This window comes from Nannospalax galili, unplaced genomic scaffold, assembly GCF_000622305.1.
Source record: "Nannospalax galili isolate Female #2095 unplaced genomic scaffold, S.galili_v1.0 scaffold875, whole genome shotgun sequence".
NCBI lineage: Eukaryota > Metazoa > Chordata > Mammalia > Rodentia > Spalacidae > Nannospalax > Nannospalax galili.
The window spans coordinates 2,206,438-2,221,514 of NW_008337059.1; the positions used below are offsets into that span (position 1 = coordinate 2,206,438).

Sequence of the window (15,077 nt, forward strand, 5' to 3'; positions counted from 1 at the left end):
AACGTTGCTAAACTTCCCATGACCTAGCACTTGGCTATACAACTGTTTTCTCCACCCTCCCAAAGGGACATCTATGGAACTCAGTCTGCAGAGCAGCAGAGGCACAGGGCAGGGTCTCCTCCAAATCTGTCCTCCTGACATCATGGCCCCTAGCCCATCTTTGGCCCAGGCAACAAACCCACAATAGCCCAGCAGTAGTTCACACAGGTCCACAGGGCCAATCCTGCTTCAGGCACCCATGACAGATGACTGGAACGAGGAAAGGCCAGTGGCACCCTTTCAATCAGTAAGTTCTAGCTCAGAACAAGCTGTGGCTTCCCAAGTGGATATAAAAAACCCACAGCTTTCGGCCCACCCAACATCTGGTCTGGTCAGTAGAGGGAACCGGGGGAGGGCCACCCACCTCAATTGCATCTTTGAACTCCTCATCTGGCTCAGCCTCCTCAGCCTCCTCCACACTGCCTGGCGTGAGGTCCTAGGAAGAGAGACTCTATGACAAAAGGGAAAGATGGTAACCCTGATCCCCACAGAAGAGTGCCACCTGCCCCTAGGGTCCACATCTAGGCTCCAAAACACACGTGGTCATGCCCCAAAGGAAACCGCACAGCTTCGGCAAAGAAACAAGTCATGGGAAAGAGCACCCTCTAGCCTGAAGGGCCAGGGTGATGAAATAAGACACAGTTGGGCCTACACTGGCCAAGATCAGGGCTCTAGAGCGACAGGCTCCAGTCTGAGACCCAATCCTACTTACTAGCAATGAGGCCTGTACAGCCACTCTGTGCCTCAGCTTTTTCTTCTGCTCCTGGCAATAAGCACATTCTCAGATAAGCCCCACAGGCACTAATATCACTGAGGCACTTAAAACAGCACCTGACACAGAGCAAGTGCTCAGTAAAGCCTAGACAGATGCAGCTTCTTACTGCACTTACTACTAAGCACTCCAGAGACCCAGGCCCATGAAGAAGCAGGGCTCATAACAGAAGCCAATCTAGGAGCTACTCCTTATAAAACAAACAAGCTGATAAGGAAAGGGAAGGGGGAAAAGAGAACAAACAAGGGAAGACCCACAACATGACTGCAGCAGGCTCTTGCAGTGCAGAGCACTCACCTCCGTGGGGGTGGGGGCAGGTGTGCTGTCCAGCAGAGCACCTCTTCCCCCAGCATCCTGCAATGGTGAGCTCTCAAAGGCATACTCTTCCTGCTTGGGGTTCATCCGCCGCTGCAGACATGCCCTGTACTCAGACACCACTGCCAAGGGAACAGAGAACAGGGTTGCAAGTGACATGAGGCATAATGAGTGGAGAGTGTAGCGCAAGCCTTTAAACCCAGTACTTGAGAAACAGAGTCAGGTGAATCTCTGTGAGTTCAAGGCCAGCTTGGTCTACATAGTGAGTTCCAGGTCAACCTGGGCTATATCGTGACATAATGAGACCCTGTCTCAAAAAAAAAAAAAAAATCTCAGAAAGGACTCACAGAGGGGATTTCTCAAAGACACAAAAGTGTGTGCTATGGGAGTGTTCACTTCTACCAGTACCCCACCCTCTGATACAGGAAGTCACCTAATCATCTCTCATGAATAAAACGGGTTCTATCACCTACCCCAGACTGCCAGAGATCAATGTAGTATGTGCTCCATAAATTATAGCTTCTGGAATTATCAAAGGTTACCCTATCAAAGAGGGGAAATAAAGAGAGCAATCACCCAAGCAGAGGGCCTCTCCATTCAGAAACCAGACAGCAGACTCAAGGATCACATGGAGATGTGGCAGCTATTCCAGGTGGCCACAGCCCAGGAAACAGCTAGCATTTTAGTAAAAACAGCCCTCCCTCATCCACCTTGAGAAGGGAGAGGGGACCCCTCCGGTGTCAGCCTAAAGAGATGTCACCCTCCCCTAACACCTCAGAGATCCAGCAATAGCCCTCCAAGGGAGAACCCAGTGGGGAGCTGCCCCCTTGTGGCAGGCACAGCAAACTGACCGTAGCAAGAAGCCTTAAGTGGCCTTGAGAACAGGCCAGGACCCAGCTGTCAGGCTCTCTGGAGTTTACCTCTGAAGAACTCGACATTTCCCAGGAACAGAGTGCTGTTTAAGAGGGCGAGGACCCAGCAGAGTGGCAGCAGGTAGAGCATGCAAACCATTCCCAGAAGAGCGCCATAGAACCTGGATGACCAAAAAGTCACAGGATCAGAAGGAAACTGGGAGGGAGCATCCAGGTAAGAAACAGCTCTGGGCACAAACTCAAAAGTCTTGCTAACCAAACCAGTAGAAAACTATTGAGGAAGCATTCAGAAGTACCAATGAGTTACTGGTTTCTAACAACTGACACTGGTGAGGCCATCTGTTAGGCGGGGCACCAGCCCAGCCATCATCACTCACAGGATCTGAACTCTGAAGCCTAGGGACGGACTGGGGTCTGAATGCAATTCTGCCACTTCTTTGTGGCAAGTCCCTTGGTTCTTAAGCACTACTTCTGTCACCCATAAAATGCAAAGTAAACCAGCACCTACTTCATAGGGTTACTAGAAAAAGTGAGACAACAAATAGAAAATGCTGAGCACAGAGCCTGATACAAAATGAAACATAGAATCACACAATCATTATTCATATAGAAAGAGTCTCAAAAGCTCATTATTCATATAGAAAGAGCCTCAAAAGCATCCATCCCATTTGATGCAGTAATTTCATCTTTAAGTTCATTCTAGAAAAAAAAACTTCAAAAGAGTAAAGCTAAGTCGATAAAATGTTCACTGTAGGGTTAGCAATGAAAAGCAGAAAGTGGCTATGTAGAAAACAGAATGCTTCTGTAAACTACAATCATTCACAGCCCAAGTTACTCTAATACTGCAAAATAAATCCAAAGGCTTTGTAGCAACCAAGAAGATAATTTATGATGTAATTAAGAGAGGAGGAAGGGTATCTCATATACACCACAAAGCTATAGGCACATGATCAGCTCTAGAAAGCAGCTGAACATGAAGAGTAGCTGCTATATCAGGGTGGTAGATTACACAGTGAATTCCCTGCCTATTATTAAAGTACTTTTACTCTGTAATTTTTAAAAAATATTTTATTTATTATTTTTATTTTATGTGTATGAGTGTATTGCCTGCATGTAGGTAAGTGCACCCGTGTCATGCAATGCCCTCGGAGGACAGAAGAGGTTGTCAGATCCCTTGAGTTATGGACAGTTGTTAGCTGCCATGTGGGTGCTGGGATTCGAACCCCGGTCTTCTGCAAGAACAACCAGTGTTCGTAACTGCTGAGCCATCTCTCCAGACCCATACTCTACTTTTTTTAAAGGCATCTAAACAAAAGCAACAAATTAGAGCCCAGAAGCTTATGTGCAGATCCACACCCAAGGGCCATGCGGTGCTCTTTCTTCCTCTAAAGCAGGCAAAAGTCTTTACAAGGCAGCTCACTTCACTTGGGGGGTAAAGGGTAGGGATTCAAGCTGCAGATTCCCACAGGGTGGTGGGGTGGAGAGAGTAGAGGACCACTTACTGTGAGGAGACCACAGGGTTCTCCCAGTGTAGTACACGGTAGACAGCCTCACAGGTACAGCACAAGCGGGCCAGGAAGGCCTCCAGCTGGATCAAGCTGCAGACACAGGAGCATCTGTGAGTGGGAAGGTTCTGCCCCACCCACCCACCTACCAGGCAGGACCATATGGAAGCTCTGGGGAGGCAGAGCAGCTCCTGGGGAGGAATGGGCAATCTGTACAAAGGCATTGCTGGGTCGCCGGAGCATGAGAGAAGATGGACTGACACAGGTGCTCCTGATCCATTTCAGTTCTCTTTTGGAGGCCCCTTGCTGAGGTAGAAGCAGTTCCTGCTCTTTTAAAAAAAATTCATTTCATCTATTATCACGTGTGGGCACATGCATGCAATTTCACACATGTGGCGTTCAGAGGACAGCTTTGTAGAGTCAGTTCTCTAGACCTGAAGGGCTCACTGGAAACATGGCTGCTTCTGGGGCTGAAGCAGGGAAGGTGTAAGACAAATCTGAATATCCTGTTTTGTTTTGTTCTTTGTCTTTTTGAGGCAGGGTCTCCCTGTAGCTGCAGCTGGCCAGGATTCTCTATGGAGATCAGGCTGGCCTTGAACTCAGAGATCCTCCTGCCTTTGCCTCCCAAATTCTGGGATTAAAGGCATGCGCCACCACACTCGGCTCTGTTGTACCATAAAGTAAGGCAGCACTGAAAAAGGATGGGGATATACTGAAAGAACACAAAAACCAGCTCAAAGAAAATCCAACTGGTCAAACCTAAAACAATTTGAGAGGGATACATGGACCGTAACAGATTACCATTCCACTGAATGAAATAAAAATCTATGCCATTTATACTGACAATAAATGCAGACAGAATGATGGCAAAGAACCACCTCCTCACCACCATGTGACAAACTGATTAAGGCCAAGTCCCACCAACAACTTTTAAAGCAGTGAGTCAAAGAGTAAGATACCACACAGTCTCAAAGTATCTCCCCTTAGATTAGTAATGAAGGTTAATGATACTTTACCACAGAAAAGCCTTAAGCAAGTGATCAAAGTGTTATTTCCTAACATTGTGTGCCCCGGATACTGAAGCAGTGGCGATGACACACACCACTTGTCACAGTCCTGTCCAAAATGTATAACCTGAATCTAACCACAACGAACCCAACAACACAAAATGAGGACGTTTCAACAATATAAATAAGCTTGTACTGAGCCCAGTGTGGTGGTCCATGCCTTTAGTGCCAGCACTCGAGAGGCAGAAGCAAGTGGATCTCTGAGTTCAAGGCCAGCCTGGTCTACACAGTAAGTTCCAGGACAGCTAGGGCTACAGGGGATGCGGTCTCAAACAGGTAAAAAAATTTTTAAAGTAAAAAGTAAATAAGCTTGTACTTTATCAACTATTCAAGGTCATGAGTGTGGTGGTTTGAATGAGGAAATGTCTCCCATAGGCCCCAGTTGATGGTACTGTTTTGGTAAGTTTAGGAGGTATGGCCTTGCTGGATAAAGGAAGGCCATCACTGGAGTTCATAGTCTTGCCCCATTTTGAGTCTGTCTCCCTCTGCTTCCTGTAAGTGCTTGAAGGTGTGAGTGCTCAGCTTTCTGCTCTAGTCACCTCTACTGTCCTGCCTTTCTACTACAATGGACACATCCCTCTGAAACAGTGAGCCAACAAACTCCTCCTTCTCTAAGTTGCCTTGGTCATGATGTTTTTTTATTTTTGCTTGTCTTTTTGAAGCAGGGTCTCCCTGTAGCCCCAACTGTCCTGGAACTCACTATGTAGACCAGGCTGGCCTTGAACTCACAGAGGTCCACCTGCCTCTGCCTCCCAAGTGCTGAGACTACAGGTGTGCACCACCACGACCGGCTGGTCATGATGTTTTATCACAGCAACAGAAAAGTAACTAATATAATGAGGAACTTCTCATTTTTGGTTAAAAGAACATAAAAATTAATGTACAAGCTGAGGTACAGCTCAGTGGTGGAGTACTTGCTTGGCAGGCAAGGTCTTGGGTGTAATCACAGCACCACAGGGGACAGAAATCTCTCAATGTAATGTATGATCCTAGGCTGAATCCTGAATAAATGTGTGTGTGTGTGTGTGTGTGTGTGTGTGTGTGTGTGTATGGAACTTTATCAACAGAACTGACAAAATGTAATTATGAACTATATAGTAGAAAACAATACTAATGTTAGCACCAATATAAGTTTTGTAATTCTGATTTTAATGCTGGGAATACAGAAGACAATGTCCTTGAACTCAGGACACTGTTTGGAGTAAACAGAAATGATGTTTACAATTCTCAAATGATTCAGGTAAAAAAAAAAAAAAGTAGAAATAACTGAAGTCAATGTGACAAAATGTTAATAATTAATTATCCCATCTGGTTAAAGGGCTTATGGGGCTGTTTTCATTATTTTTGTATCTCTTGTTTAAATTGGAAATTATTCCACAGTTAAAAAAAATTTTTTTCAGATACTTAGGACTTACTCCTGATGGCTCAGAATTTCTGGGCCTCTGTTATTTCTGTTTTCACCCTGCTGCATGTCAAAAGCCTACATGGAACCTGATCCAAGGGAAGGTTCACGAAAAGTCAACTGCCATCAAAGATGGTCTCAAGCTACTTCCTCAAAACACCAGCTCTATCATGCTTAGGATGGTAATGATAATTAACACTAAATACTTCCTAGGTATCTGACACTAGAGCAAACTTTACAACCATATTTGACAGACAAGGGACCTGAGGCTTAGGGAAGTTGTCCAATGTTACACAGTAAGTTGAAGAGGTGGGGTCTGAACCAAGCAATGGCTTACACAGGCAACAGTTAAGACCCTAGGTGGTCTCTCTAGGGTAAAATGTATAGCTGTGAAAGCTGAATCTGGAGTCTCATCCGAACTGGGTCACTTTCTAGCTATCTAAGCCTTTGTCTTCACCCATAAATAAGAGGACAATAATAGCAGCCACTGCCCAGAACTGGTAAAGAGATTAAATGAATAAAGTCTGTCACACACAAGCAGCACTCAGGGTGGTAGCCAGTTCATTCCCTACCTCCCTAACCTCCCTTCAGTACTCACAAGCTCTTCACCTCAGCCACGGCCTCTGGGCGGGAAAGGCGAACTCTCTGCAGGTCTTCCTGCCTTATGCTGTGATACTTCCTCCGCATCAGCTCAGACTCTGGCAGCTGTGACCGGCAAACCTCCTGAAGGTAGCCCAGCAGGGCAGGCACCGAAATCATCAAGACACCCATTGAGTACCACGCACCTAAGAGATCAAGAACACTAAAGGAACAGGTAAACAAGGCCCAAAAGCCTGCCCACAATACCTACATGTTTGCTTTCTCACCTCCTCCAGGACCCTGCCTGAGAGGCCTTCCTTGAACACAGTGTGGGGAGGACTTACTCCCACTCTGTGGCCCCATCAGCCCAGCTTTGATTTTCCTCATAGATTTTATCACCACACCACCTTCACTATGGGTTTGTTCACTGTCTCCTCCCACTCTGTCAGCTCTGAAGTGCTGGCACTTCAACCATGTGGTCACTGATGGAGCTCCAGCCTCCTTTAATATATATATTTTTAAATGCTGCCAGCACACAGCAGTCTGGCTGATGGGAATTCCACAATGATGGAAATTTAGCCCTTTGCACCACTAAGGCAGAATGGAAGCCTTTCCTTTGGCTTTCAGGATAATATAGGGCCCTGAGGATTATGGGATAAAGATGCAGAGATAAAATTCAAAGCAGGAACTTCTGCCCCTCAACACAATTTCCCAATAGCAAGATAAGAGTGCAGCAGGCCATTATAAATGCTTATTAAACATCTGTCATAGGAACTGATTAACTTCAGAAACATCTTCCAGAAAACCTAACATCCTAGGAAGTTTTGATCAAAGAAGCATCAGTCCAACTAAGAAAAAGAAAGTCAAGTATGACGGCACACGTTTATAGCCCCAGCACTGAGGAGGCTGAGGCAGGAGAATGTGGAATTCCAAACAAGCCTGGGCTATATAGGGAGACACTGTCCCAAAATCCAAACAATTAAAATTAAGTTAAATTAAAAAGCCAGGTATGATAGTGCATGCCTTTAATCCCAGCACCCAAGAGGCTGAGGTAAGCAGATCTCTGTAACTTCAAGACTAGCCTGGCTACAGAGTACCAGGCTAGCCAAGGTTGCATGGTGAGACCTTGTCTCAAAAAAAGAAAAAAAAACACAAGATGATTTTGGATGAACTGGGCTAATTTTCAACCCAATGGCTCCATATTTCCATAGGAAACAAAACATTGAGAAATATAAATGTGATATAGACTACATAAAGGGGCTGGAGAGATGACTCAGTGGTTAAGAGCACTGACTACTCTTACAGAGGACCCAGGTTCAATTCCCAGCACCCACATGGCAGCTAACAACTGTCTGTAACTCCTGTTCAGGGGATCAAACACCCTCTTCTGATCTCCGGGGCAATGCATGACACAAATGCACTTATTTATGTACATGCATGTAAAACACTAATACACAGAAAATAAAAATAATAAAGTATTTAATTTTTTAAAAAAGAATACATAAAGGGGGCTGGAGAGATTGCTCAGTGGTTAAGAGCATTGACTGCTCTTGCAGAGGACCCGGCTTCAATTCCCAGCACCCACATGGTGGCTATGAACCGTCCTTAACTCCAGTTCCAGGGGAATCCGATGCCCTCCTCTGACCTCCATGGCATTGCACAACATGGATGCACACACATACATGCAGGGAATACACTCATACACATAAAATAAAAATAATAAATAATACATAACAATGTCACATACATGCAGGCAATACACACATACACATAAAATAATAAATAAAATTAAAATTTTTTTTAAAAAAGAATACATAAGGAAGCTGGGTGTGCACAAAGAAGACTTTAATCCAGCACGCAGGAGGCAGAGACAGGAGAATCTCCATGAATTTGAGGCCAAGCTTGTCCATATAGTGAGTTCCAGGCCAGCTAGGGCTATAGGGAGACCCTGTCTCAAACAAAATAAAACATACAAAAAGAATACATAAAGGACCAGCTTCTCAGAACATTCTTCCCTAGATCCTTGACTCTTTTCCCCTAAGAGGGCTTTTTCTACAACCATCTGTCACTTCCAACCCAGAAATGCAAGGTCACAACATACATAACACAAAGTCCTCAGAAGATGTTGCCACCCAGAACTTCTACATTTACCACCTTTCTTTCTCAAGGCTTTGTGCCTCTTGTCCCTGCTCATGGTCACTCAGCACACTCCCCAGGCTCATTTGTAGACCAAAAATAAATAATAAATAAATAAATAAAAACAGATATGGCAAAAAAAAAATCTCTCCTCAGCTCCTCTTCCTACTACCCTTACCCCATGTTATGTCCCCTGAATCAGCTAGGAAAGCAACATGGAAAGGGTCAATGCATCTGCTGGCAGACAAGGAAACAAATAGCACCAGCAACTATGCTGACTCTGTGTGAGGCACTGGACTAAGCAGTACATGGGCTCTCGTTCCTCATGAATACTCATGAGGAAGCACTGTTATTATCTTCTCTTTAGAGATGAGGGAAACTGAGGTTTAACAGATGGGCTAAATCATTTGTAACACAGAGGCTGAGCCTTGGTGATCTTTCCAGAACCTATGTTCTGACATCAGACCCAAAAGGAAGCTAACCCCAGGCACACAACCCCATCTCATGGGATTCCCCCACATTCATCTACCAAAAAACCACTGGCCCTCTAGCAGTAGTTCTTACCCTCGTTCAAAGTGAGGAGCAAGATGTTGAGGCCCAGGCAGGTCATCAAGGAACACAAAGGCATCTGCCACCTACAACACAGAGAGTTCTGATCACAAGACAGTCACACCCCCAGCCTAGAAGAATTCCAGGCATTACAGATGACATAGGCAAACCTGGACAAGAGGAGGAGAGAGGCACAGAGAACCAAGAAGAAATGAAATATGGACCTACCTCTAGGACAGGAGACTAGGACAGGAATGAGGAGGTCCTCATTAGCCCTGGGGTGACAAAACTAGACCTGCAGAACTTTCTTCCAGAAGAACTTATAAAACATCTGCTAAGCAACCTGGTTAAAACTCCAACATGTTTTGCGAGGGTCTGTTCTCCTTTGCAGGGAAAGTTGACAAGTTCTTCTTTAATATGGTCCTTTATCCTATTTCACAACTTCCTTATCAGGACACCCTCCAGGTCGCTTGCTGGACCACAGAAAATAATGCATACAGGAAAAAAAAAAAATCCCTCCTCAGCTCACCTTCCCAGTATACCATATTCTTTTTCACAAAATTCATCAACACAGAAACTGAGAAAGAACAAATCATGAACTTCACCCACTTGTGACCTTATCTCCTTTCTTCTATAATTCTGAGCATTCATCTGGGAGTTAGTTTTGAATGTATATTAATTCAAAAGGAGAAAAACACTACTTATTTTAATATATTAAAATGAGCATGCAACACTCACACAGAAAGCACCTCTGTGAACTGAAGAGCACAACCCCCACCACCCGCCACCAAATGGTAACGTAGAAGCCGCCACAGAGGAAGAAAGACCAGTGACTCAGATCGCTGAGAACAAGACAGCACTGCTGGCTTAGTCTCTGGCAAAGGACATTTTATAGGTTAATAAAAACATAGATGTAGAGCCCAGTGCGGTGGTGCATGCTTGTAATCCCAGCACTGGGAAGGTGGAGGTAGGAATTCAAGGTCAGCCTCGTCTACATTGTGAGTTAGAGGCTACTCTGGCTACATGAGACCCTGTCTAAAAAAAAAACAAACAAGTAAACAAAGCAAGAATATAGATATAATAATGAAGGCACTGACAACCATAGTCTAAGGTCAGCATATACGGGTGAGCCATCAGAGGAGTGGACAAACAGAAAAATAAACAGGTCTGCTGCTGGTAAATAACACATTCAGAATTTAAATGTATTTTCTTTCTTTTTTTTTTGGTCTTTTTTGAGACAGGGTCTCCCTGTAGCCCTCTGGTAAATAACACATTCAGAATTTAAATGTATTTTCTTTCTTTTTTTTTCGGTCTTTTTTGAGACAGGGTCTCCCTGTAGCCCCAGCTGTCCTGGAACTCACTATGTAGACCAGGCTGGCCTTGAACTCACAGAGATCCGCCTGCCTCTGCCTCCCAAGTGCTGGGATTGAAGGTGTGCACCACCATACCCGGCATGTATTTTCTTTTTTAAAAAAATTTTTTACTACATTTTATATGTGTCCGTGTGTGCATGTACGTGCACATGCCAGCACAGGCTACCATGCATATGTGGAAGTCAAAGGACAACTTGCAGGAGTCAGTTCTCTCCTCCTTCTATGTGGATTCTGGAGATTAAACTGCAACTGTCAGGCTCGGAAGCAAGCGCCTTTACCCACTGAGCCATCTTGCCTGCTCTTAAATGTATTTCCTTATGTTCTAATTAGAAAATTCTACAATCTACCAACTAAATGAAGTTACCTAGTTTATGTAGGGCTTTATTTTTTTCTTTCTTGAGATGGGGTTTTATTATATAGCCCTGGCTGGCCTTGAGCTCCCTATAAAGATGAGGCTGGCCTTGAACTCAGAAATCCACCTGCCTCTGCCTCCCACATGCTGAGATGAGAGGCATGTACCACCATGCCCGGTTCCACTTTATTTTTTGAGACAGGGTCTCTCACTGAACCTTGAGCTCACCAATTTAGCTAGGCTGGCTCATTGGCAGCACCTCTCCAAGCACATACCCCTGCACTCAGCTTTTTATTTGGGTATTAGTGATCTAAAATCAGGTAATCATGCTTGTGTGGCAAGCAGTTTACTGAATGAGCCATCTCCAACCTGGGGTTTTTTACTTCTTAATGAAGATTATGAAGAAAGGCAATAATCTTTCTTTGCCTTTTTTCTTTTTTTGGGGGGGGAGGGTGTCTTTTTTTGTTTTGCTTTAAAAAAAATTTGAGAATTTCATATATGCATATAAGGTGTTTTGATCAAATCTATGCCCACTCCTTCCCCTCCAACTCCTCCCAAATCTCCCCATCACTTTTTTATGACAACTTCATGTACTTTTTTTTTTTAAATGGGGCTTTTTGCTACTCTAACAATTGGGGGGGGTCTTCCTGTAGCCCCAGCTGGCCTGGAACTTGCTATGTAGACCAGGTTGGACTTGAACTCACAGAGATCTGCCTGCCTCTGCCTCTCGAGTTCTGTTTTTTTGCCTTTTTAATGAAATTCAACACATTCCACCTATATAACCGTAAATATTCTCAAAAACAACGGTGGCTACTATCAGGATAAAAGCAAAATAAAATAGGTCTTTGAAAACAGATAGGTTGCCAAGCATGGTGGTACATGCCTTTAATCCCAGTACTCAGGAGGCAGAGGCAGGCAGATCTCTGTGGTTTGAGGCCAGCCTGGTTTACATAGCGAGTTCCAGGCCAGCTGGGGCTACAGGGAGACTGTCTCAAAAATACAAAAAAAGCAAACAAAAAAAAAAGATAGGTCTAAAGACAAGAGACAATCCTATTTGAAAAATAAAACATCACACAGCCAGTGAAGTCACTTTCCTTCCAAAGCTACTCTCTTCAACCTAATGTCTTTACTGACAGTTTGATCCTAGGAGACCCACACGGTGGAGTAGCTGATCCCAGAAGAGTCTTAGAAATTTACTGCAACTCCTGACCCAGCAGCTAAAGTCCAAGATTAGGTCCCTCTTCAGTCAAATCCTCTTTACTAAGAAAAGAACAATCAAAAGCATAAACTAATCTGACAACTACTTTCACAGACCAGTGCTTCCTCTGCCAGTACACAGAGGCTACAGCAGGGGGAAGCGCTCCCTTTCTGTCCTACTCCAAATTGATTCCCCCCATATCCTCAGACCTCCAATTCCAAAAAGTTGAAAATCCTGACAGGTTATATGCCAAGAGGCACTACTACACCAGCAGCAGCATAAGTAAGGACAGGATACCTGTAACTTTTGGGCTTTTCCTCAAAGGGGCAAAACAGAGAAAAGAGAGAAGGGTGAGAATACTGGAACACACAGCCCCATCCCTCTAGAACTATCCTCCTCTCCTAAAAGGACCAAAGTTCATTTCAGCTAGTAAGTGGAACTAGGATTATAAAAGGAAAGAAGGGTCTCTCTTTCCACCTACCCCTTGTACCCAGAATGCAGTGACCTTACAGTAAGGTACAGGGACAGCTCTGAACACTGACCGGCTTGTCTCAAGGAACACCACCATTAATTAAAGGAGTAAATGAGAATATAGGGCCTTGCTCAAGGTCTCATAATAAATGGCCTACCAGGAGGCTTGCCAGGAGCTCAAAGCCAGGCTGTACAACATGCCCCAACCCTGTCTCAAAAAGAAAACAAAGGAAAAGCAACTACAGGACTGGGGAGATGGCTCAGCAGTTAAGAGCACTGGCTGCTCTGGCCAGAGGCCCCCATGTTCAGTTCCTAGCACCCACCTGGTGGCTCAGTCATGCACTTACATACATGCAGGCAAAATGCTTATACACATAAAATAAAAATAAGGAAAATCTTTTTTAAAAAAGTAAAGAAGAAAGCCAGGTGTGGTGGCACATGCCTTTAATCCCAGGACTTGGGAAGCAGAGGCAGGTGGATCTTTGTGAGCTCCAGGCCAGCCTGGTCTACATAGTGAGTTCCAGGACAGCTGGGGCTACAAGGAGACCCTGTCTCAAAAAGACCAAAAAAAAAAAGAAAGTAAAAAAGAAAAAATAATAAGAAAAAGCCCACTATTTCTACAGAGACAAGGAGGCAGACCAACAGCACTCCTCAGGGTAATCCAGCACCACTCACCTGCCTCCTACCAGTCATCTTAGGCATGTGAAAGGGATAAACGTCTTTAAAACAATTTGATGGAAACTAAGATTTTTTTCTATAAACATGCAGGAACCCATGCAATTTAGTATGCAGTTTCATGGGATCCACTGATTCCTAAAACCTATTCATAGGCTCCAAGTTATGAGAATCTATTCTGGGCCAGCAAGATAACAGCAGATAAAGGTGCTTGCAACCAAGTCCAAGGACCTAAATTCAATCCCTAGGATCCTCATGGTAGAGATAGCCAACTCCTACAAATTGTCCTCTGACGTATCTGTGGATATGTGCCGTTGCATATATCCACATGCCGTAACATACATGCACCCATGTACATTCACAAAAAGAGCCTCTACTCTTTTGAACACTGGCTTTTATGTGATTCTTGGTACGATGCAACATTAAAGATACATTTCCCTTTGGAAATAAGTCAGGAACTTGAATATAGTCCAACTTTTACATCTAACTTCCAGTTAAGATAACTATATAGAGCTAATCAGACAAATATAAGTAGGAAATTCCAGAACAGTAAGCACAGGCTCTTTAGCAAGCCAGAAAGAAGCATGAAACAAGAGACTGTTTCAGATTGAAAAAAACCACACACAACGCACCTTGCTGGACAGGAAACTTACAGAGCCAAAACAAGTGTTCATGACATCCTTAGAAAAAGTGAGGAAAGCTGAATAGGAACTCACTAAAAGAATTACTTATTACTATTTAGGTATGACATTATTTTGATGATGAAATCAAATGTCTTTATAAAGAGACATAAACAAGTATTCAGGGAGTGTAATGGCACATATTTGTAATTTAAAATATCCTTTTTTGGTGGGTTTGAGACAGGATCTCCTAAAGCCTAGGCTGGCCTCAAATCTGCTATGGCGCAGAGGATGACCTTGAACTTCTGATCCTCCTGCCTCCACCTCCCAAATGCTGGGCTTATAGCCATGTACCCAAATACTTTTTTAAAAAAAAAATTTTTTTTAATATTTTATTATTTTAAATTTTATGTGTATGCGTGTATTGCCTGCATGTAGGTAAGTGCACCCATGTCGTGCAATGCCCATAAAGGTCAGAAGAAGGTGTTGGATCCCTAGAACTTGAGTTACGGACCGTTGTTAGCTTCCATGTGGGTACTAGGAACCAAGCCTAGGTCCTCTGCTAGAGCAGCCAGTGCTCTTAACCACTGAGCCATCTCTTCAGCCCCCATAGTCTATATTTTTGAGAGGTGTTTTGTATTTATGTATGCTTGGTCTGTATTTTTATAACAGTAGTGTAGACCACCTTTAATACAAGTCGTCCTCTTGTATAACAAAGCTTATTTATTTCTGTCATGTCTTGACCAGTTGTACTGGTTCTAATAGTGTCCCCGCTGACTAATGTGCATGGAACCACCCTTGCATTGCCTCTTAGTTTTCAGTGTGATTGGCAGGACAACCAAAGCTGCTTAGTTCTGTTCTGTATCAGGAGCTGCCACTGCCTCGTTTTCTCTGGCTGGAGAGTTGATCCCATCCATTCGTGACTGAGATGTTGGTGTGGTCTTCCCTTATCACTTAAGGCTGGAATGTCAAATGTAAACTTTCTTCTTCACGTACTCTGGTATTAGACTCCCTGAACTTTCCACTAATTGTTTCATATCAAAACTTTCTTTTCTTTTTTCAAAAAAAATTTTATTTTTATGTTACGTATATGAGTATATTGTCTGCATGTATGTGAGTGCACCCATGTCATGCAATGCTGCGGAGGTCAGA

At 43.9% G+C, this 15,077-nt stretch overlaps 1 protein-coding gene across 3 annotated transcripts in view; it reads right to left on the minus strand.

Moving 5' to 3' along the window:
• The window catches only part of Zfyve27 (zinc finger FYVE-type containing 27), a 31,916-nt gene that overhangs the window by 8,035 nt on the left and 8,804 nt on the right, over positions 1–15,077 (minus strand). For all 3 annotated transcript variants that reach the window (XM_008831964.3, XM_017797858.2, XM_008831965.3), the window contains 6 exons: positions 9,252–9,322; positions 6,571–6,757; positions 3,501–3,596; positions 2,047–2,159; positions 1,109–1,248; positions 404–475 (listed from right to left, as the gene is read on the minus strand). In XM_008831964.3, the coding sequence (XP_008830186.1) occupies positions 404–475; positions 1,109–1,248; positions 2,047–2,159; positions 3,501–3,596; positions 6,571–6,757; positions 9,252–9,322 (679 nt within the window). The remainder of the gene's footprint in view (positions 1–403; positions 476–1,108; positions 1,249–2,046; positions 2,160–3,500; positions 3,597–6,570; positions 6,758–9,251; positions 9,323–15,077) is intronic.